At 36.4% G+C, this 22,834-nt stretch overlaps 3 protein-coding genes across 3 annotated transcripts; 2 read left to right on the forward strand and 1 right to left on the reverse strand.

The window, feature by feature from the left end:
• Window positions 1-5,826: 5,826 nt before the first annotated feature.
• On the forward strand, window positions 5,827-14,204 carry LOC115229763 (phospholipid-transporting ATPase IC-like). Its single transcript, XM_036499336.1, is given in 9 exon segments — window positions 5,827-5,964; window positions 8,742-8,818; window positions 9,792-9,903; window positions 11,087-11,316; window positions 11,444-11,774; window positions 11,927-12,199; window positions 12,547-12,714; window positions 12,750-13,071; window positions 13,435-14,204. Coding segments are annotated over 9 exon segments (2,421 nt in total).
• A 631-nt stretch (window positions 14,205-14,835) lies between these two features.
• On the reverse strand, window positions 14,836-19,051 carry LOC115229764 (zinc finger BED domain-containing protein 5-like). Its single transcript, XM_029800065.1, has 2 exons — window positions 18,848-19,051; window positions 14,836-15,432 (listed from the first exon to the last, which is right to left on the reverse strand). The coding sequence occupies exons 1-2, from the start codon at window positions 19,049-19,051 to the stop codon at window positions 14,836-14,838; spliced, it is 801 nt and encodes a 266-aa protein (XP_029655925.1).
• Window positions 19,052-19,231: 180 nt separating this feature from the next.
• Window positions 19,232-19,564, forward strand: LOC115229765 (methylated-DNA--protein-cysteine methyltransferase-like). The gene has a single exon (XM_029800066.1). It carries the CDS (start codon window positions 19,232-19,234, stop codon window positions 19,562-19,564), a length of 333 nt encoding a protein of 110 aa, XP_029655926.1.
• The last annotated feature ends 3,270 nt before the right edge of the window (window positions 19,565-22,834 follow it).

Genomic DNA, 22,834 nt, shown 5'->3' on the forward strand with positions numbered 1-22,834 from the left:
AACCGTTTCCGTCGCGTCTTCCATCACTTGAGGGATGGGTTGGTCCAACTGGAGTCCATTTGCCAATTTGATGGCATATCGCCTCGTCTTTTCGAGCTTAGCGATAATGCCATCCCTTTCAGCAGTAGGATACCATCCCTCGAACCCGTAGGTAAGCAATGGTTCGACGCACGTTTTATAAACATATAAAAACGTTTCCGGGGAAAGGTGGAAGTGAATTATGCTCCTGAGAATTTGAGCGCATTTCCTCTCCTCGAGTCGATGTATCTGAAGTAAGAACCCTTGGATCCAACTTCAACCCCAAGGTATTTCAGGTTCTCCGTTACTGTAAACCCATAGAGGTTTCTCGGCGGTTTTCGTTTTGCTCCCTGTTTTGCAATCCAAGTGGCGGTGCACTTTTCTTTTGCAAGCGTCAGTCCTTTTGATATGCACCATTCTTCCACTCTTGTCACGTATCCTTTTAACTTCCTCCACGAGATGTCTTTTCTCCACGAAGCATCCGTTATTAATATGTCGTCCGCGTAGATCATGAGACGACTGGTAGGATCTTTCGGTTTTGGAATATCAGCAACGTAAATATCTCAAGACCGAGCCTTGAGGTACCCCTCTTTTGAGATCGACAGATTCCGACAAACGGTTTCCGCATCGTATGTATGACCTTCTCATTGATAAATAGCTCTTCAGCCAATTGACCGTTTTAGACCCGGGTTTGCTCTTGGCGACACTTTCCAAGAGGCCCAGGTGCCATACGCTGTCAAAAGCTTTTGAGACATCGAGGCAGATAGCAATAGTCGCTGTATTATTAGCAAGACTAAGCGAGATGACTTTCTCGAGTTCTCCGAAACAATCACCACAGGATCTTTTTCGTCGGAATCCCCACTGCTCTACTGCAAGTGCACCTGATTCCTCTACGAAGTTCGAAAGTCTTGTGAAGACAATCCGTTCCATAATTTTAGAGACGGAGCATATTAGGCTTATCGGCCTATAGTTCTCTGCATGGTCCTTTATTTTTCCAGGCTTTGGAATCATACGTACGATTGACTTTTTCCAAGAGTCCGGTACGTATCCAAGTCTCCAGCTTGCATTGTATAGTGCGGTCAAGTATCGTAGGAGAATATTTGGAGCATGTTTGAATACAGAAATTGGAATGTAGTCATGGCCGGGTGCATTATTCTTGCAGCTCATAATTGCGGCATACGTTTCTTCCAACGTTATGTCTCTGCACAGTGGTCCCGTATGACTCAAATTAGCTCTTAGACTTCTCTGAGCCTCACATATAACTTCTTTCGGAACCATGTCGATCGGATCCACCTCTTGAACTTTTGCCAGTTGACTTCGCAGATGTGAGGGAACTTCATCGAGCGGGATATCTATTCCTTCAGTTGTTTTTAGTCGGATCTCTTCTCCTTTGTTCTCCATATTACTCAGTCTGTTGAAAACCTTCCAAAAATGAGGGTTTTTCTTATTCAGTTTCGAGCATTGACTCTTCCAAGCAAGGTCTGAATGTTTTTTTGCGACATCATTTATCTCTATTTTCACGGTACGAATCTTATCCCGAAGACGAATACGATCTATGGGGTCACTGCATCGTCTTAGCTTCTTTTCAAGGTTTCCCTTCCATTTTATAAGTTTTCCCAAAGATTCGTCAATCCGGGTTTTTCTGTTAGTATTTGACATGATGTATTTCCTGATTGAAGATTTTCGGAGAAAGTCCAGTATAGCTTCTCTGAGAATTTTATCAAGTTTTTCAATTTGTATATTCGAAGAGATGTTTTGTATTGGATACGGTGTCAAATGCTTTTTCATTGATACCTCAAGGTCCGACCAGATTGTCCGAGACGTATCGTATCCGATAAACAGATCTTCGCATATCGTAGATGATGTTCGCATACACAAGGATTGAGGTAGGTGATCACTACCAATGTTTATCTCAATCCTTGGTATGCTGCATTGATGAACAAGATCTGCCGATACGAGGAAAACTCCAATACAATCCTCTCCATAACAAGAGAAGTGGTTTGGTTCTCGTGAGGTCAAAACACTAAAACCGCAGTTCTCCGATAATCTGAGGAGTATATTACCGTCCGAATTTGTGTTGGCACATCCGTACGATGTGTGTTTTGCGTTAAGGTCTCCTATTAGAATTCCTCTATCATTGTTCTGGAAAAATTCTTCAATAAGATTTTGATAATTCTTCATTGCTTTGGAGTACATAGCTCCGACAGATATCCATCCAAGGGATGTTAGTAGTTTCAATGTAATCAGTTCGCACAAATTTTGTTCGACGATTTTCAAGTCCCTCACCATCAGATTGTCTTTATAATATATGGATGTCCCAGTGCCAGCCACTGCGTCAGGTCGCCATGGGATATCAATCGACTGAAAACCATGGATTTTATGATGTTGATTTCCCTTAAGCTTCGTTTCATTAACAACCAATATGTCCATGTTTACCGAGCTAACCAAGTAGGTTAGCTCCGTAGCCCGTCCATGTTTACTGTCTGATATTGTTCGTCAATTTCAGCCGAAAATCAAAAAATCTCGGAGCATACTTGTGTCAACATTAGAAATTTTTTCTTCTAAATTGTTAAGCAGATCTTTGTTTTTGCTACGACATTTTCACTATTTTCGGTTTCTGAATATGTATCATAAACATTATTGTTCATGTCTTCGCATTCTCCATCAATTGTTTCGTTAACAACTTGATCTAAATGTTCATCTGTTAGACAGTTTTTTGTTGCATAAGAATCACGGTTCCTGTCGATTTTCTTCCAACAATTAACAATACTTTTAGCATCTATTTTCTCCCATCCTTTTGAAATTAGCATCATAACCTGACGCAAATTTAATTTACCAATAGAATGTGTAAAATCGTTTTCGAATCTTGAAAACATAAAAATCCATTAAGAAAGAGGAATAATAATCTTTAAAAATTTTGATTATTCCCATATCCAAAGGTTGTAAATAGGGCGTTGTATTTTTCGGCAAAATAAAAATTCGATGTTCGAACATTCGGCAGTTTTATGGCATCCCGCATTGTCAAGTATTAATAATATTTTTCTGTTGTTTTTGCAAAACGATTCATTTATAAGTGTAAGCCAACTCATAAAAGTCTTTCCAGTCATCCATGCATTTTGAGAAGATGATACAATAACCCAAAATCTTGAACATCAAAATTTTTTAGACACCGAGGTTTTTTATATTTTCCAATAATCAATGGATTAAGTTTTTCCCCGATTAACTGCAGCATAGAAGAACAGTGAGTCTTTCTTTCCCTTGTTTATAACCAAAACACGGTTCGCCTTGTTCAACAAATGATTTTTGAGGAGTTCTTTTTATAAAAAGCGCAGTTTCATCACATTAAATATTCTCAGGTCCATATTTTAATACTTTCTGGTCATATTTTTCAAAATATTTTTCACATAAGATAAATCACATGAAGCTTTTTCACCACATATTGACTTGAATTGAAGTTCATGCCGCAATTTAAATCTATCAAGCCACCCATTGGAAGCTTTAAAAGAAGTAAATCCAATTTTTGAAGCTGTAACTAAGGCAATTTTTTTCAAAATAGGGCCTGAAATCGGAATTTTATCTACGCGTAGTCTTTGAAATATTTCAAAGACTTGATCATCAATTTATCTTTATCGGCTTTAAATGTGTCATATTCCTCAGAAATAGTATTGCCGTGTTGCAAGAAAGGTACAATATTTCGTTTTATTCTTGATATTGTTCCTTTACTTGTGTTGTACTTTTTCATTAGTTGCCTCTCAGATAAATTTTTCTTCAAAATTTCTTTAGCAATCTTCAATTTAGTTTCGTAATCCATAACCACAACAATAAAATATAAATTGAAAATAAAACAAAAAATAATTAATTTATTATAATTTTATTTTATTTTTAATTCCTTATAAATGATTTTATGGTGCCCCAAAAATCCATAATTTTTTATCGATTTTTATTTTTTTTCTGCCAAAATGTACTTTTGGAATAAAGTGCCCCAAATTGCGGGGGTGCCCCAAAATCCGAGGGTGCCCCACCCCTGGGGTCTGCCCCATTTTGGGGTCGGACTGTATAATTTTCTATCTAAACTTTATCTCCGACACTAAATTCGTATTTACTATTGTGGACATTCATTTTTCTATTCATTGTCTTTAGTAGGCTGAGTTTCCATCAATCGGATTTAAATTAAATTTGATTTTTTTTGGACTTGGATAATTAGAATCGCCTAAATATAAATTCAAAGTTAAAATACTTGAATTTTCAAGTGAGCAACCACAAATATGACCTTAAAAATATGACTTTTTTGACCTTATAATTAGAAAAGATGACCTTATTGGTTAGAAAATATGAGGTTATGGTCAGATAAATTGAGCAATCTTTTGGCCCTTTTTCGGAGGCGGGAACCAAAAATCTGGACTAAAATTTATAAATAATCAGATTTTTTAGTAACCAACCTTATTTTTAAATTTTTTGGACTTGTAGTTATCTAAATTAAAATAGTCAAAAATTCAAAATTTTAAATAAAATTTTCCAAGAGGCTGGGATTTTACCCGAAACCACGTAGTTCCCAGAAAAACATGGTTAATAAATCATTCGCCTTACGTCAGTTCTAGTGGAACTTATATCATTAAGAATTAAAATTTATTAAAATAACACATTAAATAAGGTTTAATATTTTCTTTCTTGAAGTTTCTGCCTTTCGCTAAAAGTTTATTTAACATCGAGAAACTTCTTTCGACAGATAATGTGGTTCCCGGACATTTCCATAAATACACGAATAATTCAGGAGGGAAATCTCTCAAATTAGCTTCTTGAATGCTATTCCATGGCATTGAATTTGTTCTTTTTTTTAAATATTGTGCAATCTCACATGGATCTTCCCCAAAGTCGATAGAATTAATACATTGAATAGCATCTTTAACAGTATAAAAAGTATCTTCACATTTCTTTATTCCTTTGCTTAGACAGTTGTAAGATGCTATGTTTGCTAGGTTCCGCTCCAGTGAATCAGAATCTATCGCCTTCTTTGCATTCAAAACAAATTTTCCATTATTCGATAACGAGAAAACAATCCTTCGGATTTTGTTCAAATGTTTTGAATAATATGTTGCAGCATTAAGCCAGCTGCACCATCTTGTGACAACAACATCTGGAGGTAGACCAAATTCTGAAAAAAGCTTTTGACGACTTTTATTTTTAAGCGTCACAATCTTTATCGATGATATTAAGAAATCGATGTCTTGATAGTGAGAACGCTTTTTAGTGCACAATTATGAAGTAAATGGGCGAAACAAGTAAGGTGAATCATATTCGGATAAAATATACGTATGCTAGTTGCGGCTGACATCATATACGGTGCAGCATCAGTTAACAACAAAACAAAGTTTTTTCTCTCAACTTGGTAATTTCGTAAGCAATCATCAATTGTTTGACAAATTGAACTTGCATCACACGTCTCAACACAAATACAGTCAATTAAATAAATATTGGTTGGGTTGTCAATCTTCCCAGCAATAATGTTCACATATTTTTTTAAAGAATGTTGGGTTTCGTCTATTACTAAAAATATTTGACTCCCTTTGAAATATTCTTTAAGTTTTTCGCCTCAAGCAAGTGGAGGTTGAAAAGTGTCACAAGTATGATCTACTGGCAAGCGAGCTTTCGCTTCTGTATAGCTTTCAAGTAAAAATAATTCCTGAGGTTATGACATGGGATGGAGTTGTCTCGAAATGCTTCAAAAATTATATGAAGAAACTATCTATTGAAGCAGGAACGAGGACATACATCCAATCCGTTGTACTGAAAAGAACGCTCGAGAGTATGATGATCGAACACAAGCACGGAATGAAGGTATCTGGTGAAGAATACGCTTCTGCTTCCAACCGGTATGTGGAGATGGCATGCAAAGGTGAAGACAACCCAATGAATGCTAAAGAAGATGCAATGGTTGAATCAGATGTGGTAATGGGGAGTAAGAGGCAGCTGGAAGTAGGCTCTTCTTCCAAGAGAAGAAGAGTGGATATCAGCAAGCTGGAGTGAGATCTGCTTAGTTTCTGATTAACTATTAATTTATTATTGTTTGTTAAAATATATAGTTTTGATTAAATGAAAAAAAATATAACTTTATGGAAAAAATATGACCTTATGAAAAAAATATGACATTAATGACCTATAAAACTACATCGAAAGTAAATAAAAATTAATTCAAAAGTTATTCTAAGTTTTGTTGGAAAATGTCTTCATAATCACCTCAATGATCCTCGTCTCCTGGAATTTTTCTCCTCTTGGGAGAGCTTTCCACCAACGCACCATCAGCACTTTCATTCTCCGAACACAAGATTTTCCCTAAATAAAAATATAATAATAATTTAAAATGATGGAAATAATAAACTAACAATTCTTTTTTGATATGACTTCTCTTTTTCAACTTTCCCTCACGGTACTTGTTCGCTACTGAACTCGTGCATTCATTTAGTCTTAAGTGAAGCTTTCCACCCACTTTAGCTTGCACTCACAAGCAAGCCGACTCTAACGATGCTTGCAGGCATACGTACACAGTTACTACAGGCCTTTCACCTTCTCTGGGAAGTCCATTTCGATAGAACTTGGTACCGTATACATTTCCTAATAACACTGCAAACGCCACAGTTCGTAGTTTAACTACAATTCGACGATGGACTATTCCCAATTCATTCGCCATTACTACGGGAATCCCGGTTGGTTTCTTTTACTCCGATTAATGATATGCTTAAGTTCAGCGGGTAGTCATGCCTGGCTGAGGCTGGTTCAAATTCACTAGCTATTTATTTCATCACCAAACATAACCAAATTGGTAGTGATTCAATAAATAACACTAAATTAGTGTAATAAATGCAAACAGTCAATACATACGCTAATCATCTTCAAATACACAGCTCGACACGTAACAATTGTTATGCCACTACAGGTACACGCTCAACCAGACCATCCCACTCGGTATCCAAGCACAAAAATCAAAAGGACTACCACCTGTTTGAGTCTAACAACTCTACGGTAGTCACCCTTATGGCTGGCTTTGCCTAACTTGAACTTCTCAACAGAACCAGACACAAATTAGCTAACTGCACGCAAGCAGCAACCAGTTAAACGACTACATCGTCTCAGTAGTGATCCTTCTGCAGGTTCACCTTTAGAAACCTTGTTACGACTTTTACTTCCTTTAAATGAGTAAGCTCGGGTGTCTTCTTGCATGCTATAGCACACGATCCAAAAACCTCACCAAATCATTCATCGGTAGTAGCGATGGGCGGTGTCTACAAAGAGCAGGGATGTAATTATTGCATGCTAATGACCTGCGATTATTAGGAATTCCTTGTGCACGAAGAATAATTACAAGCTGTCCTGCCACGAAAAAAATTTCAAGGCTTAGTTCGCTTTTCCAAGCAAAACCCCCCTTGCTTTCTTCATTGTAGCACGCGTGCGGCCCCGAACGTCTAAGGGCAATCACCGACATTTTATTGCTCATTTTCAAGTGTTTTTTACACTGATCCTTCTTAGTAGTCGAAAACTAGAATCGAAAGACTAGTAAGTAAGTCTGAGTTTCGTTCGTTATCGGAATAAACCAGACAAATCACTCCACCAACCAACAACGGCCATGCACCACTACCCACAGTATCAAGAAAAAGCTATCAGTTTGTCAATCCTCACTGTGTTCGGCCCGGGTGAGTTTTTCTGCGTTGAGTCAAATTGAGCCGCAAGCTCCACTCCTCAATTCTAAGAGCATCCACACGTCACTCAAATATCCGGTAGAAGCATTACCTGCGACTTGACCTTCTGAGGACAACTCGATTCCAAAATTTCTTGTAAAAATTTTCCTTGCAAAATTGATTTTTCCCTAAAAAAACATTTGTCTTCCACAACTTTATAAAAATTGCCTTTAATCATGCATAGCTTGACTATTTCAATATACAAATACTGCCCTACCTTCGTAGTACTAAAGACTGTAAGGCTTGTTGATGGGGTTAGTAAATAACTAAAGTACTATAAGATCAATCAAAACTTATAAATATCTCGAATAATTCCATTTACGCGGCATATGAGAGCCAGGATAAAATAAACATCCACTGAAGGACAAAAAAGACGACGTTCTAAAAGTAGTTGAAAAAATACTTAAGGGCACTTAAAATATAAATGAATGTTGACTTACTTGTCTACTGATCCAAAGTGTTAGTAGCAAATTTTCACTTCTCCAGGAATCTTTGTTCAGTTTAAAGTATAGCTGGTGTGCAGAAAGTGCTGGAAGTGAAAATAATACCTATTTATTAACTTGGGATGGGCTGATAACTCAAAAATTTCTACAATATGAACGTTTGCTTAACATCAATGAGAGAACGCATGAATATTTTCAATCACTAACAACAAAGAAAATCCTCGATAGCATTATTGTCTTTTTTAGAAACACAGTTGAGCCGTAAGAAAGGATGTTTGAACTGGACAAAAGAAGTTTGGATTAGGTCGGTGTGTTGATCACAGTGAAGTTGAATCTTGTTTGTCTTAAATAGACGATTCTAAATTGGATAATTCTTTAGTTGGGAATATAAAACTGGAGCCTGTTCCTTATAAAGAACCCAAAGAAAACTGTCAAAAGCAGTTTGATAAATGGTTTCAACACTACTTTTATGAAACTAAGCTCCGTTAGAAGTTCTATTTTTATAATTCTATCTTTAATTCTATTTTTAACTATGAATTTAATCTTCCAGGGAGAGTACGATATCGGAGATTTGAACATCTGCCTAAACCTGAAGTGCACAAGATTAATTCATAAAATAGCTGCATTGTGATCGTCGTACTTGTGCTCAACGCGCAAGATTGATCCATTTCCTCCAAATGTGATCAAACATCCAATATCCTTTAGGTTTGCTGAGAAAAAAGGTTCCTCACCGAGGTCACTTGCTTTATCATCCTCAACAACAACCTGAATGCTGTTTTCTTTTTGAAAAGAGATAAACTGTTCACGAATTTTTTTGATAAAAAATTTTTAGCTCAGGGGAAAAAGACCATTGTTTTCATTGGACTTTGGCAGTTTGTCTTGAAAAAGTCTTTAAGACCTGTATAGGAATATTGTCGAGGGAAAGTCCAAATCTTTTTAACAAATCTTCATCACTACCATGCTGCACAAATTCTTAAGAAACTCCAAAGTTTTAAATGAGTAAATGAGTCAAGTCTTCTTAGACGATAAAAGATTTGATAATCAATCATATGAGACCTTGAAGTGCATTTTCTTTAATTGTAACAATACCTCGAGAGTTTTCAAAGTGTCTTTTCAGGAACTTTGTATCCAAAGGTTTAACAAAAATCGGGTCAATGACGGTACCATCAATGCCTTCTAACAAACAAAAGTTCGCATGTTTGCATAGCAATATTCACCATGTAACCCAGAGCTACTATCGTCAGATTTTTTTAAAAAATTTTCCCTCGCCAAAAGGAACTTGTTCGATTGGAATCTACCTTCTTAAGTTAGGATACTGGATAGCAGTTGAAAGGTTCCATTCAAAAAGACTTTCTAGAAAAATCTTTAGCATATTCCCATCTCTAGGGTGCGTGATGACCATATTTGGCGCGGATTTAAATTATTTAATCATCAAAATTATTTAATAAATATTTCAAATGTAGCAAGCAGCCTAGTGAGTGATTCCAGTTTTTAAATGTTTGAATTTTTCATAAAATTCATCTGTTTATATTTCTCTAAACTGTTAATCAATTAGAATAAAAACTCTTCTCTTTAAAGTTAGATTATTTGAATTTTTTAGCATAAAACGTGTATTAGAGAAAACTGGTCATTGGCAGATAGCCAGAGTATTTCCTCTGACTATGGCTATGGATATTCTTTTGGTTAAATACCGGTGCTCACACGGGTCGCGGGTAACCCTTTCCATTAGTGAGCCAATCCGCTGGAGCAGGCTCCGAGTAGAAGACCCGAAAATTGAAATTTGGTTGTATATATAATTACATCTTGACTAAAAATGATTATATTCCCCCTGAATTATTTTATATTTCCAAATTTAATTATCTAAATTGGCCATTAATCCCAGCAGGAATCTGAATTAAAATTTGTACATTTTAAAATTAAAAGCAATTAGTAGTTAGTTATTTAGATCAAATGTTAAAATAACATCTATAATGTAAGTTTGTTTAATAAAATTAAAAAATTATTATTCCTTTTTTTTAAAAATTATTATTATTCCAAATACAATTTTATATTAAAAAAAGTATAAAAAAGTAAAAATAGCATTTTATCAGTAAAATCGTTCTACTGATAAGCATGTCATTAAAGAATATTCAACGTGTTGATTATGATTAATCATGTCATTACTAAATTCGAAATAAGATAAAATAGTTTAATTTGGCACTATTAAAGGATTCAGTTTAGATTTTTGGTATATTCTGAGGATACATCAAATTGTTGACAAACTAGGTTAAATCAATGAGACAGAAATAATACTTTATTGATGGGGATTTGATACTAAGATCAAATTCTTTACTAAAACTGCTTTATTTATATTAATCTTTATGGAAACTCTTGTTGTTTCCCTTGAGACTTAATTAAGTAATTAAAACTTCTGGTTCACAATCTGTGAGGCTGGGAGGGCGTCCTAAACTGCGTAGTCTTAAACAAACTTCCTCCTTTTCTAACTTAACTTTTGTAAACAAATTTATATTTTATAAATTAATATACGATTTAATATTTAAATTATCAATAACTTGCGGTTGTCCTGGCGATGCGTGCCATATATAAAATGTCTAATTAATACGAATTATCAATGCGTGGTAGCTTCAGGAAATCGTTAAATCCAGGTAATTAATAAAAAAATTCAAGTTTAATTCAGAGACAGAAAGAACTGTTTTGTCAAACACTGGGACTCAACAGTGCACGCCATTTTGCGTAAAAGTCTACTTTTCTATTCTAGACCAACCTAATTATTACCTCAAAGTATACGTGGTATTCATTTTTACCAATAAATATGTATGAACAATTCTCGAGGGTTTCCAACGCTTATTTTTTAGTATTAATGATTTTACAAGTTAATTAAATATTAAAATTCAGTTAATTCCGGGAATATCGTCATTATCTCCACTTACAACAATATTTCCCCTATTTATTGTGATTAGTCTGTCTGCTATAAAAGATATATATGACGATTACGTGAGGCATAAGAACGATGACGAAGTCAATAACCGACATTGTTTAATTTTCCGTGATGGAGAATATTCCCCTGTAAAGTGGAGAGATGTGGTAGTGGGTGATATTCTCAGACTCTCAAGTGAAGAGAAAGTGCCAGTATTTTTTCACTATCTTCATTTCCAGGCTGACATTGTGTTACTTAGTACCAGCGACGACGGAATTTGTCTTGTCGAAACAGCGGAACTTGATGGGTTGCCATTAATTAACAAATTTGTGCAGAGAAACAAACTTGAAGACTCGAAATGCTCTTCCTTCCACTGTTCAGAAGTTCGCTTCTTCTAATTTGGATGATTACCTTCTAAAAGTGTCATCAGAACTGCCAAATAAAATACTTGACAAATACGAAGGAACTCTTCAAATGCAAGACGATTCCATATTTTCATTAAGCAACGAAAATGTGGTTCTTCGTGGTTGCGTAATTCGGAACACTGCTAATGTAGTTGGAATGGTTATTTTCACTGGATGTGACACAAAAATTATGATGAACTCTGGAAAACTCCGTTTAAAGCGGACACATCTTGATATGTACGTCAATACAGTCATCATGCAGGTTTCTTTTAATTGCTATTGGCAGATACTCATTTTCCTCGTTACTTCCGTTGTTGTCCTTATCATTGGGCAGGGGATTTGGGAGAAAATTTTTGGTGTCGATTTGAGATTGTATCTTCCCTGGGCGGAGTATCTTCCGTTGAATGTCGATAGTGCAATCACAGTAAAGTCTATTTTATCTTTCTTCTCTTTTGTTATTATTATGAATGCCATAATCCCGATTTCTCTCTATGTGAGGTCTGTTTTAATATCCATTTTCGTAGTGTTGAATTCATTCGTTTTTGGCAGTCACTTTTTATTAACTGGGACTTGAGAATGTGTGATTCTAACACGGGGACTTTCGCCAAAGCCCGAAGCACTAACCTTATTGAGGAATTGGGGCAGATTCAGTATATTTTCAGCGACAAGACCGGCACCCTAACTCAAGTTTGGCTATTTGGAAAATATTTTAAGAATTTGATGAAATTTAGACAATGTTCTATTAAAGGTGTCAAATATATGGAATTTCAGGTTTTTCTTTGCATTTACCATGGTAGGAAAAGGAACTGCGGGATCAAATTCTGGGAAATGATGATACAACTAGGCTTTTTATGGAAATACTGTCAATCTGTCATACTGTCATGGTTGGGAACGTTAATTACGGTATTGAATTTATTGTGTTTTTAGATAGTACTCCTAATTTTCAGGCACAGTCGCCTGACGAGGGAGCTCTAGTTGAGGCAGCATGCTATTATGGATTCATATTTAAGGTTTTAGCACAAAAACAACTTTAGAGTCGAAAGAATGGTATAATTGAAATCGAAGTCAACGGGACTTCACTTTATTTCGAAATATTGGCAATCCTTGACTTTGACAATTTCCGAAAAAGAATGTCTGTTGTAGTCCGTAGAAATGGGAAAATCACGTTATTCTCGAAAGGAGCCGACACTACGATATTTCAGGTTCTATCCTCATCCAATTCCGAGTCACTTCGTAGCACTACAGAACAACACTTAAATGTAATAGTTAATGTAATTTGGAGGACTTTGCTTGTTCTGGACTCAGGACTCTTTGCTTTGCCTATAAGGAGATTAAAATAGAGGATTGGAATCGATGGTTTAGTGACTATTCTGCTGCCAGTTTGTCTTTGACTGACAGATCTGGGATGATAAATCACTGTATCATGGAACTAGAGAAGGACCTGATTCTTTTGGGTGCCACGGGAATCGAGGACAGATTACAAGACAACGTGGCCGATACTATTTCGTCAATTACTGCTGCAAAAATTAGAATTTGGGTACTCACGGGAGACAAATTGGGTTGCTAACCTACTCTTTACAACTCAGAGACCGCTGTAAATATCGGGCATTCTTGCAGTTTGTTAACAAATGATATGTACGGAGTCTTCATGCTGGACAGTGAATTTAGGGATGAGGTTAAATCAAAACTGGATGGTTTTATAAACAACATCCATCACTCTCTAATGAAAATGGATATTGATTATTACCAATTCCGAGATGCATATAACACTTTTTCGACGTGTTTTGACGGATTCCTAGGTTTTTCCCTGGTAATCACAGGCCAGGCATTGGTTTGCCCAGATTAAACTGATTCTTTTTAGGATATTGCTCTCAGTAATTATGCCCAACTATTTGTTGAATTGACCAGTTGTTGCAAAACAGTGATTTGCTGCAGAGTCACGCCCCTACAAAAGTCACAAGTAGTCTGCTTGATCAAAAAACACAAGAAAGCGATAACACTTTCTATCGGAGATGGGGCCAATGATGTCAGCATGATCAAAGGTGTTGCGAGAGTTGAATTTACTTTAGCTGCCGATATTGGAGTTGGTATATCTGGTAAGGAAGGAAGACAGGCAGTGTTAGCTTCAGATTATTCTATCAGCCAATTCTGCTTTCTCAAGTATCTCCTCTTGTATCATGGACGTCTCTCATATTTTCGGATGTCAGCTTTTTTGTCATATTTTTTCTACAAGAGTTTCAGTTTTGCATTTGCCCAGTTCATTTATGCATTTTTTTCCGCCTTCAGTGCTCAAGTCTGGAGGTTTTGTGATTTTGTAGATCTTCTATCATGTTATTTTTATGGCAACCTACAATTTGGTTTATACTTCGGTTCCCGTGCTTGTCATGGCTATTCTGGACAAGGTATATTGTGCTCAATTATCTTTCTGGATGTTCTTAACCCAGAAATGGCCACTGATCCAAAATTGTACGATTCAGGTCTAAGAAATCGGCTCTTTAACAAAAAAATATTTTTTCTGTCGGCATTTGAGGGCTGTGTGACTTCACTGGTTATCACTCTCTTCACATACCTTGCCTTCAATGACGGGGTCGATTTAAGCGGGAAAACAATAGATGATCTCTACACAGTTCAACACGTGGGAATGACTTTACTCACTTTCGTGGTCACATTTAGAGTTTTTTTGGATATTTGATTATAGTGTGCTTTGTACATGAGTTCTTGGACTTTTTTTCATCATTCTACAATATGGCTGTCAATTCTAGCTTATTTCGTGGTCGTTCTTTTCCTCAGTGGGGATATTGTAAAGAGTACCGCTATTGGAGCAGCCTTCACAGTCTTGCAATCTCCTATTTTTTGGTTTTTGCTACCATTGGTAATGACTTGTCTGCTTATGCCTGTTGCTGCTTATAAGTATCTTATTTTTTCTATTTGTGAAAGGGCTGTTCATTCTCACTTCCATCCTTCATATGCACGCGAGTTAGTGATGAATCCTAAAAGGAAGATACCGAAGACGACATGGAGTCGGCGTCGCGGATATGCCTTCTCTCAGGAAGAAGTATTGGCAGTTTTGGTTATATTCTTAGACTGCTATTGGAAAAAAATATATTAAGAATTCGGCTTGCTAGTTATTAGATATTTATGATATTAAACTCTTATTTTTTATTGAAAAATTTATTTTAAATTAATTTAGTATATTTAAGGCAGTGGTTCCCAACCTTAAGGTGCTCGCGGAACCCTTTTGGCTAATTTATTTTTTGCGGAACCCTTCCAATTCAATTATTATAATTTCACTTAAAACATAATAGTAATAACCAAAAACAATTTTAATGTGAACATTGAGGTAATTTTTTATCATAGCATAGTTGTGTAACGTTAGGAGTTATTGTTGACAACTGTATCCTCATATCAGCGGAAGCATTAAGTTTATTTCTATATTTTGTTTTGGTGGATGTATATATTGAAAACCTTGGTACAAATCCGGAAATTTTTCCGATCATACATTTAGCTCCATCGCTACAAACATCCACACATTTATTCCAATTTATGTTTTTTGCAAAAAAATAATTTTTAATAGTGTTACTCTCCAACGATTCGCTCATTAACATGTCTTCTTCAATAATATCGTCAAAAGGGTATCGAACGAAAACCAATAAAACTGCCAATCCTTCAACATCAGTAGATTCATCAATTTGAATAGCGAAACCATTCGAATTATTCAAACGAATTAGTAACTGTGTTTCAATATTTTTCGAAAGTTCCTGAATTCGCCTTGAAATAGTATTATTTGACAAAGGAACAAGATCCAGTTTCTTAGACATTTGTTCGCCATAAATACACTCGATGATTTTTTTTGAACATGGCTTTATAAGATTTTCGGCAATTGTATGTGCCTCTCCACAACGTGCTACAAGATAACTCACCTGTTTGATTAAAATAATTATATACTTCATAAGATGTTCTGGTCGATTTTAAATTGTCGTCTTTCGCAAAATTGGACATTTCCAACTTGCACCTTGTAGATGCATTTAATTTGTTTTGAAAAAAGAAAATATCTTTATCCTTTAAATGAGGATTCTTCATCAATAAATGTCTTGATAGTTTGGCAGGAACAAGAGATGTGTTAGGCATTATATGATGGCATATTACACATTCTGCCGTATGTGGTAAATCAGATCCATTCTGAGAAAACATATATGAGAGGTAGCTTTCATCATATTTTCTTTTCTAAAATTATAATTATAAAAAAACCTTTTTTTGAATATTTTTTGGAATCTCTTATGCAATTATTGTTTCTCATTAAAAATCTTATAAAATTAACCAACTAACTCAAAAGAGAAACAAGATATGAGCGTGGATGTTTAATATATTTTAATAATTAAAAACTATTATTAAATAAATATAATAAATTTCGCGGAACCCCAAAACTGTCTCTGCGGAACCCTGGGGTTCCGCGGACCCCAGGTTGGGAACCACTGATTTAAGGTATTTGGAGTTTATAGGGATGCCTACAAATTAAAAATAATGAATAGAGTTATAGCACCGGGCAGTTGAATAATCGAGTATCCGTTGCTAACTTTATTGGTTCTGGGTTTAATTCCCACAGACTGCCCGTGCCGGAAATTCCAATCGCGTCTGACGGGTGGCGTCCTCATAAACATCTCATCACATGCGGATTCAAGTAACAAAATTTAGTTTTTTGATAAGACGTCATAAGTTTCTAGTCTTTACAGCTCTAAGCCAATAAAAATAAAACTTTAAATACAAGAGAAACTCATTCATGGCTCAATTCGGAATTAATAAACTTGTTTTCTAATTATTTCGGACAAATCAATTAGGACCTGTCGAAATAATAAATGGACATAATATGTCGGGTGAACTGAATTAATCCTGTCAAGTATGTAATCCTAGTGTCAGCGTGGGCCTCGACATAATAATACTGAGCACATGAAAAAATCGCACATGAAAAAATCGAGGATTACCTGTCAAAATACAAGATATCGATTGGTTGGCTTCAAGAGACTAAAATATCAGACGGGATAGAAGAACTGCATGGTGATTATAGACTAATAATTTTTTTAAAAGATTCTAAACACTGAGTTCGATTCCGAAGGAGGCAGTTTTCATCCTGGGGCCAATTCTCGTTATCGTTCCCCTGCCCGTGAGGCAACGAGTACTTCTGGCACGACACAGTTGGAAATGGGGATCTCTTATCTTCCTTCCGGTCTTAGCGTGGCGTTATGGGTTCCACCATGTCAGTTGGAAAATTCCATTCGGATATGGCAACGCTCAGGAGGCACTTAATGCCTACCGAAAAAGGACTTCTAGATCTCAGACCCTGGGACATCGTCGTCTCAGGCCGATCATGCGGGCAGGATCGAACCTTTCAGTAGGATCTCCCTCGTTCGGATCGGCGATCACGGGAATTATTATAATTAACTGGCTTACCCGTCTTTGGTCTTTAATAAATAAATAAAATAAACACTAAGAAATGGCGGTACTTTTGTCGAAGTGGTCGCAGTTTTTTTTGAAGATAATTAAAATTAATTAATTTTTCTTTTGTCGAAGTGGTCGCAGTTTTTTTAGGCCTTTTAAAAAATCTAATAATTTTTGAGGTGGAATATATTATATTTTATTTAAGTCGCTCTATCAATAATTTAAAATATTATTAAATTTTTTACTAATTTATTTTCTAATTTTGTTAATATTATGGCGAGCATGTACCTAATATTGATATAAACTGGCACTATAGGTCACATGGAAAATTCTGTTGTGGACTTATGCAACATCAAATCCGACAGCTCCCAATAAGTAAGGAGGATGCAGTGCATTTTCTGTTAATAATATTTTAAATTATTGATAGAGCGACTTAAATAAATATAATATATTCCACCTCAAAAATTATTAGATTTTTTAAAAGGCCTAAAAAAACTGCGACCACTTCGACAAAAGTACCGAAATGGCTTTGTTGTAAGAAACAACACAGCTCACAAAATCTACCGCTACTAGACTATCAACGTCAGGACCTGGAAAGATATTTGTTCTCCTAAAGAATAGAGTCGGCTAGACTCGTGCCTTCGTTAGATTCTTACATTAACAAAACATTTCATTACACACCAGAACAAATAGATCCACATTTATGGCATTTTTTAAAAAATTTGGCATACAACATTGCATCGACAAAAAATTCACCTCCGAGTAAATAGAAAACGAAGGAACAGCCAATGAAATTATATATTTCATACATGAATAGAAATACTTCATTCAGAATTTTAGGTGGAAAGAATGTGAGGTCGGAAATGAGGCTTCAATACCGATCAGAACATTAAGAAAAGAAAATTAGAATCATTTTAATTACGAAAAACTATTCGTAATGAAAGAAAAACTTTCACAAACTAGAATAAGGATAGAAAACGATAATAATAAAAAATAGTTTTATAGTCAATTTAATAAGTTAAAATTCCGTACTGAATCAAAAATTGAAAGAACCGCCGTAATTTAGCCCTATAAGTTCTCTATCATAGCATATCCGAAACGCACTATCCCGACAAACGACTCTCTCCGCATCCATGGAATGGCGCTCTTCTCAGGTACTATGGTCAAGACCTTCTCTACTGTCAACTTCTTTAGCATTGCAATGTATGACTCAAGTCGTCTCCAAGACCAGGAAATCCTATTTAAGGTATCCATGATCAAAATGCCATCAGCATATATGATGAGTTTTCCAGTACGTATGTCAGCCAGAACGAAGTTGAAAAGAAGTGGACTCAAGACCAATTCATGTGGGACGCCCCTTCTAAATTCTACACACCCTGATAGGCATTCCCCGCAGCAAACAAAAAATTTCCTTTCAGACAAATAGCTCTCCAGGCATCGATAGATCTTCATTTTTGCTCCGGTTTCATAAACTCCCGCAAGTAGGCTTGGGTTCCACACGTTATCAAAAGCTTTCGCGAGGTCCAAACACACCACAGTTACCAAGCTTTATTACTGTAAGCACGGGATAGTTGGTCCTTTAAATCCTTCGGGGAATCGCTATTGTATGGGTGAAAACAAATTTTGTGATTCCACATAACAAGAAAATTTGTTACAGACAATCTTTTCCATTGTTTTAGAGAAAGCACAAATAAGATTAATTACTCCTAACAGTGTCGATTTACCCGATTTTTGTATCATTCGAACGATTGTATGCTTCCATGCTAGTAGAACGTATCCAAACGTCCAACTAGCGTCAAACATCATAGTCAATGCTCGTATCAGAAGTTCAGAGGCCCTTTTTAACAATATCTGAGGGATGTAGACGAAACTAGGTGCCTTGTTCTTCAACCCGGCAATTACCTTTTCGACCTCTTCTGCGTTATCTCCCACAAAAGATTCATCCAACAAATGCCAAAAGTCAAGTTTTTTCACAGGTCCTTCGTGAAACAGTAGATTCGACCTCTTTAACTTGACTGAGTTGATTCCTGAGTGCGTCCAGAACACGATCGGAGCAGATATATTTTCCATCTGGTCCTTTGAGTGAAATTTCAACTCCTTTGACATTATTTCTGCTAAGGGGTTGGAATGGTTTCCAGAAGTTAGGATTTTGTTTATCTAGTTTTTTGCATTTCGACTTTCATTTACTTTCGATCTCAGCCTTATTTTAAAATTTAATATTTATTAATATTTTGGATTCAATATCTTTATTTTTAAATTTATTCATTCATTTGAATTCAATGCTTTATGCAAGACCTTACAAATTTAAAATTTGAGGAGCAAGTATATAAAATAACTAAGCAAATACCAATTGGAAAAGTGTCAACATATAAATTAGTTGCTGAGACTCTTGGACGCCCTAAAGCTTTCCGTGCAGTTGGACAAGCGTTGAAAAAGAACCCATATGCACCCGCAGTTCCATGCCATCGTGTTATTAAATCCGACTTTTCATTGGGGGGATTTAATGGAAATCTCAGTGGACCATTTCTTCAAAAAAAGATAGAACTTTTAAAATCCGAAGGAGTATCGTTTTTAAATGGTAAAGTAAACTCTAAATTTGTTCATGATTTTAAAGATTGAATTTTTCAACACTTATATTTTGACATTAAGTTGCATTTTTTTAATAAAAAGAAACTAATTAACTAATCAATTGTCTAACCAAGTCTTGAGCTTCAAAATGTAAGGGGTGGCATTCTACACATTTTCGTCCTTTCTTCCTCTTCAGGAAAAGAGTGGATCGGCGAGCATCAAAGGAGATACTTTTCCATTCAGCAAGGGGAAGTGTCTCGTCTGGGATGTAAGTTGTGCGGACACCTTTGCTCCGGGGACCGTAACCCAGTTTGCGTCGTGTCCTGGCTTCGCGTCTCGCTGGGCCGAGGAAAACAAACGGAGGAAGTACGCGTCGCTTTCTGACGCGTACCACTTCGTCCCAATCGCCGTAGAGACGATCGGCGTGATTGGGCCCGAGGGGATGAGGATTCTTTCGTTGATCGGGAAGCTCAATGGAAAAAAGACTAATTACTCCCGGAAACCAGTTGGCTGTATCAGAGGGTTTGATAGCAATCTTGCGGGATAACTCGTTTGCTATCCTGATTTGATTAATTATTTACACCAAACTGTTTTAAGTACAACTTTTGGTATTTGGGGACCAGTCATCACACACGGAATGACATGGATTTTACACATGTGTATCAGCTTAAACTCGTTTGCAAGGAAGTCATATTTCCTGCTTTTTTCCACACGTGATACCATCTCGACGATAACAATCTCCCGGTGAAGGGAGATCCCTGGGGTACTCCGTTGGACAGGAGTCGAGACGTGCATTTCCGGCACACCCTTCCCATTCTTCCACTTAGAAGGTTGGTTATCCATAGTTTAAATTTCGGCGGAAATTCAGTTTGGAATATCTTCCTTGATAGGAGCTTCCTCGAGACAGAGTCGAAGGCTTTGTGAATGTCTACGGGGCAAAGCACTGTCTTTTGGTGCTTTGGTTTGCTTGAAAAACCAGTACAAATGAATTCCGTCAATGACTGTATTTATGAAGAGGTAGACTTCGACTTCTTGAACCAAAAAGAGTGTGAATTTTCCAAATTCCAGTTCTTACAAGAAACGTGATTTCAAGTTAATAGCGAAATGTTTCGGAGAAAAACATTTTACTTTATTGATGCATATAAACTATTAAGTGACATTAAGTTGGTGGTCTGAAACTATCGGCAAAAATATACGACGGATAAAATAACACAAAGTATCATTTAGAATTAAAAACACCAATCAATGAATTTATTAGTTTTAGATAATAACCGAATCATGTTAAAATATTAGTTGACAGGCTTAACTCCTGACTTATACCATGGAAGATCGTCGACTGTCGTCTCAAATTCATTAAGCTGGCTTTCCTCCCCACTTAACTCGTCATCACTCTTTCCTGATTCGGTACCAGAATATTTGCTAATAGAATCGGGATCAATGCCACAGTATTTGTCACCCAATTGAATGCCTAATAAATAATTAATACAATGAACTTTTTGTAAATTTTGGAGTATTGAAGGTAGTCAGATCTTCGTCCTTTATGTTGAACTGTAATTTCAATTTCGAGATTCTAGTTTGGAGATCATTGTAAGCATTCTTGTCAAGGGTTTCGAATCCACCAGATTGACTAAAAAATTTGTAATGAATAGACTATACAGAAGGGACCGAACTTCTTTTATTTTATCTACAAATAGCTGTTGAATTGGATCTTTAGACTTTTGATACATTGGATATGAGATTCCAATATTTTGTTTCAGTGAGTGGTAAATAAAACTTAAAGGTAGAGACTTGGATAGCAGCATTCTTAAACCAAGCATTTGACCACCAGAAGACTAAGCACAACTCAAATAAAATATAATTGATATCATTAATGTGAATTATTATTAAAAAACCATAAACTATAAAATTTATATTAACAACATTTACAAACGAGAATTATTTTTTCATACATTTTAAACAAGATTTCCTGGGTTTTCTTTCCGGAAAATCACACTTAAACTCGGAGACTATGGGACACCAAACACTACTGGTTTCCGACCTGATCGCTTAAGAAGAATATTATACCTCTTGCGACTTTCGAGCGTAATATGTGATTGAAACAATAACTTTTATTTAGTAAAACCCTTTTAGATAAAAAAAGGGAGTTTAAATAGTTAAAGGCTTTACGGAGACGCTCGGCCAGCCTTGTGGATTACAGCAATCGATAGACCTTCTAAGAACCAATCATATCTATCGACTCCCTCGAGTCGTGTCTTATCCTTGATATTCTTTGGCCGAGCGAGTACAGGGCATCAGCGAGGCCAGGGCTATCTGTATGATAACGTTGAGTTTGAATATAAATTCCCTGGGATCTCTGGAGCAATGGGTGCACAGAGCAATGGGTGCACAGACGGCCAAGCTTCTCTAGATGAGCAAGCCCCTTAGTCTCAGCGGCAATTGCCCAAAAGCAAAAGCGATCGCAAAAATCATCGTATTTCGTCATTCGGTTTTCTCGGCTGACGAACCGGGTCGACTAGGAATGGAATTCAAGGCTCCCTTGGCAAAAGAGTCGGCACAGGTCACGTCCCAAACAAGCTGCTTCCCGGATTTAAAAGCGAAAAGCGTACAGCCGTAGGGACGTTTTGGATTTTTAAGGTCGAGACCCGTCTGTTCCAGAACTGAAGAGAAACCAGCTCTTTCCAGGGCTTTACGAATTAGGTTGTTAATTTCAGTGTGCCGAGAAAATCGGCTGGCACTCGTTCTACAAAACAGAAGATGGAGCCCAAGGACGTCAACTTTAGCCCCACAACAGCAGGGTGAGGTCTGCAGACAGGGAGTCCAAGGAGATTGCAGATAGCCAAACTGAGTTAATCCCTATCGAGGACATTATCCAAAAGCGGAGAAGGGAGTACACTAAGCCAGGAGCCTGAGTATGGCTGACAGGCGGAACAAAAACAGGCCCATCTGTGTTAATCGAAAAGCGGTTCCAAGTTAGCTGAAGATCGACGGCAAAAAATTTTGTCCCAATCCCGCTGAAAAATGACATTGGAAGGGAGTTCAGAGTTATTTTGTTTTAAAGTGAAAGGACCGAATAAATATTAGAGTCAAACGATGATTCAGTAGTTTTTTCCAGAATTTTTTGGACAAGGAGATATGATCCAGATGCCAAAGAAAGAAAGGCAGAAAGAGCCAACTGTAACGGAGGCTCAGACCTCCGTGACTCACAGGAAGTTTAGCTTGACACCAGGCAATATCATCAAAACGTACATTAAGAATTTTCTCAGCAGAACTCAGAACCAGAGAATCATGAGATTCCAGGACGTGCGTAACATAAAACAAGGA

The sequence above is a fragment of the Octopus sinensis genome, unplaced genomic scaffold (genome assembly GCF_006345805.1).
Source record: "Octopus sinensis unplaced genomic scaffold, ASM634580v1 Contig13666, whole genome shotgun sequence".
In the NCBI taxonomy this organism is placed as follows: domain Eukaryota; kingdom Metazoa; phylum Mollusca; class Cephalopoda; order Octopoda; family Octopodidae; genus Octopus; species Octopus sinensis.

Bases quoted from the DNA above. Each gene is read 5' to 3' on its own strand.
- LOC115229764 (XM_029800065.1), bottom strand. From the start codon at position 19,051: ATGTCAAAGGAGTTGAAATTTCACTCAAAGGACCAGATGGAAAATATA. The intron at 15,433-18,847 runs GTAATTGCCGGG...TTAATCAAACAG, and splicing joins ACGCAGAAGAGGTCGAAAAG to GTGAGTTATCTTGTAGCACG.
- LOC115229765 (XM_029800066.1), top strand. From the start codon at position 19,232: ATGCAAGACCTTACAAATTTAAAATTTGAGGAGCAAGTATATAAAATA.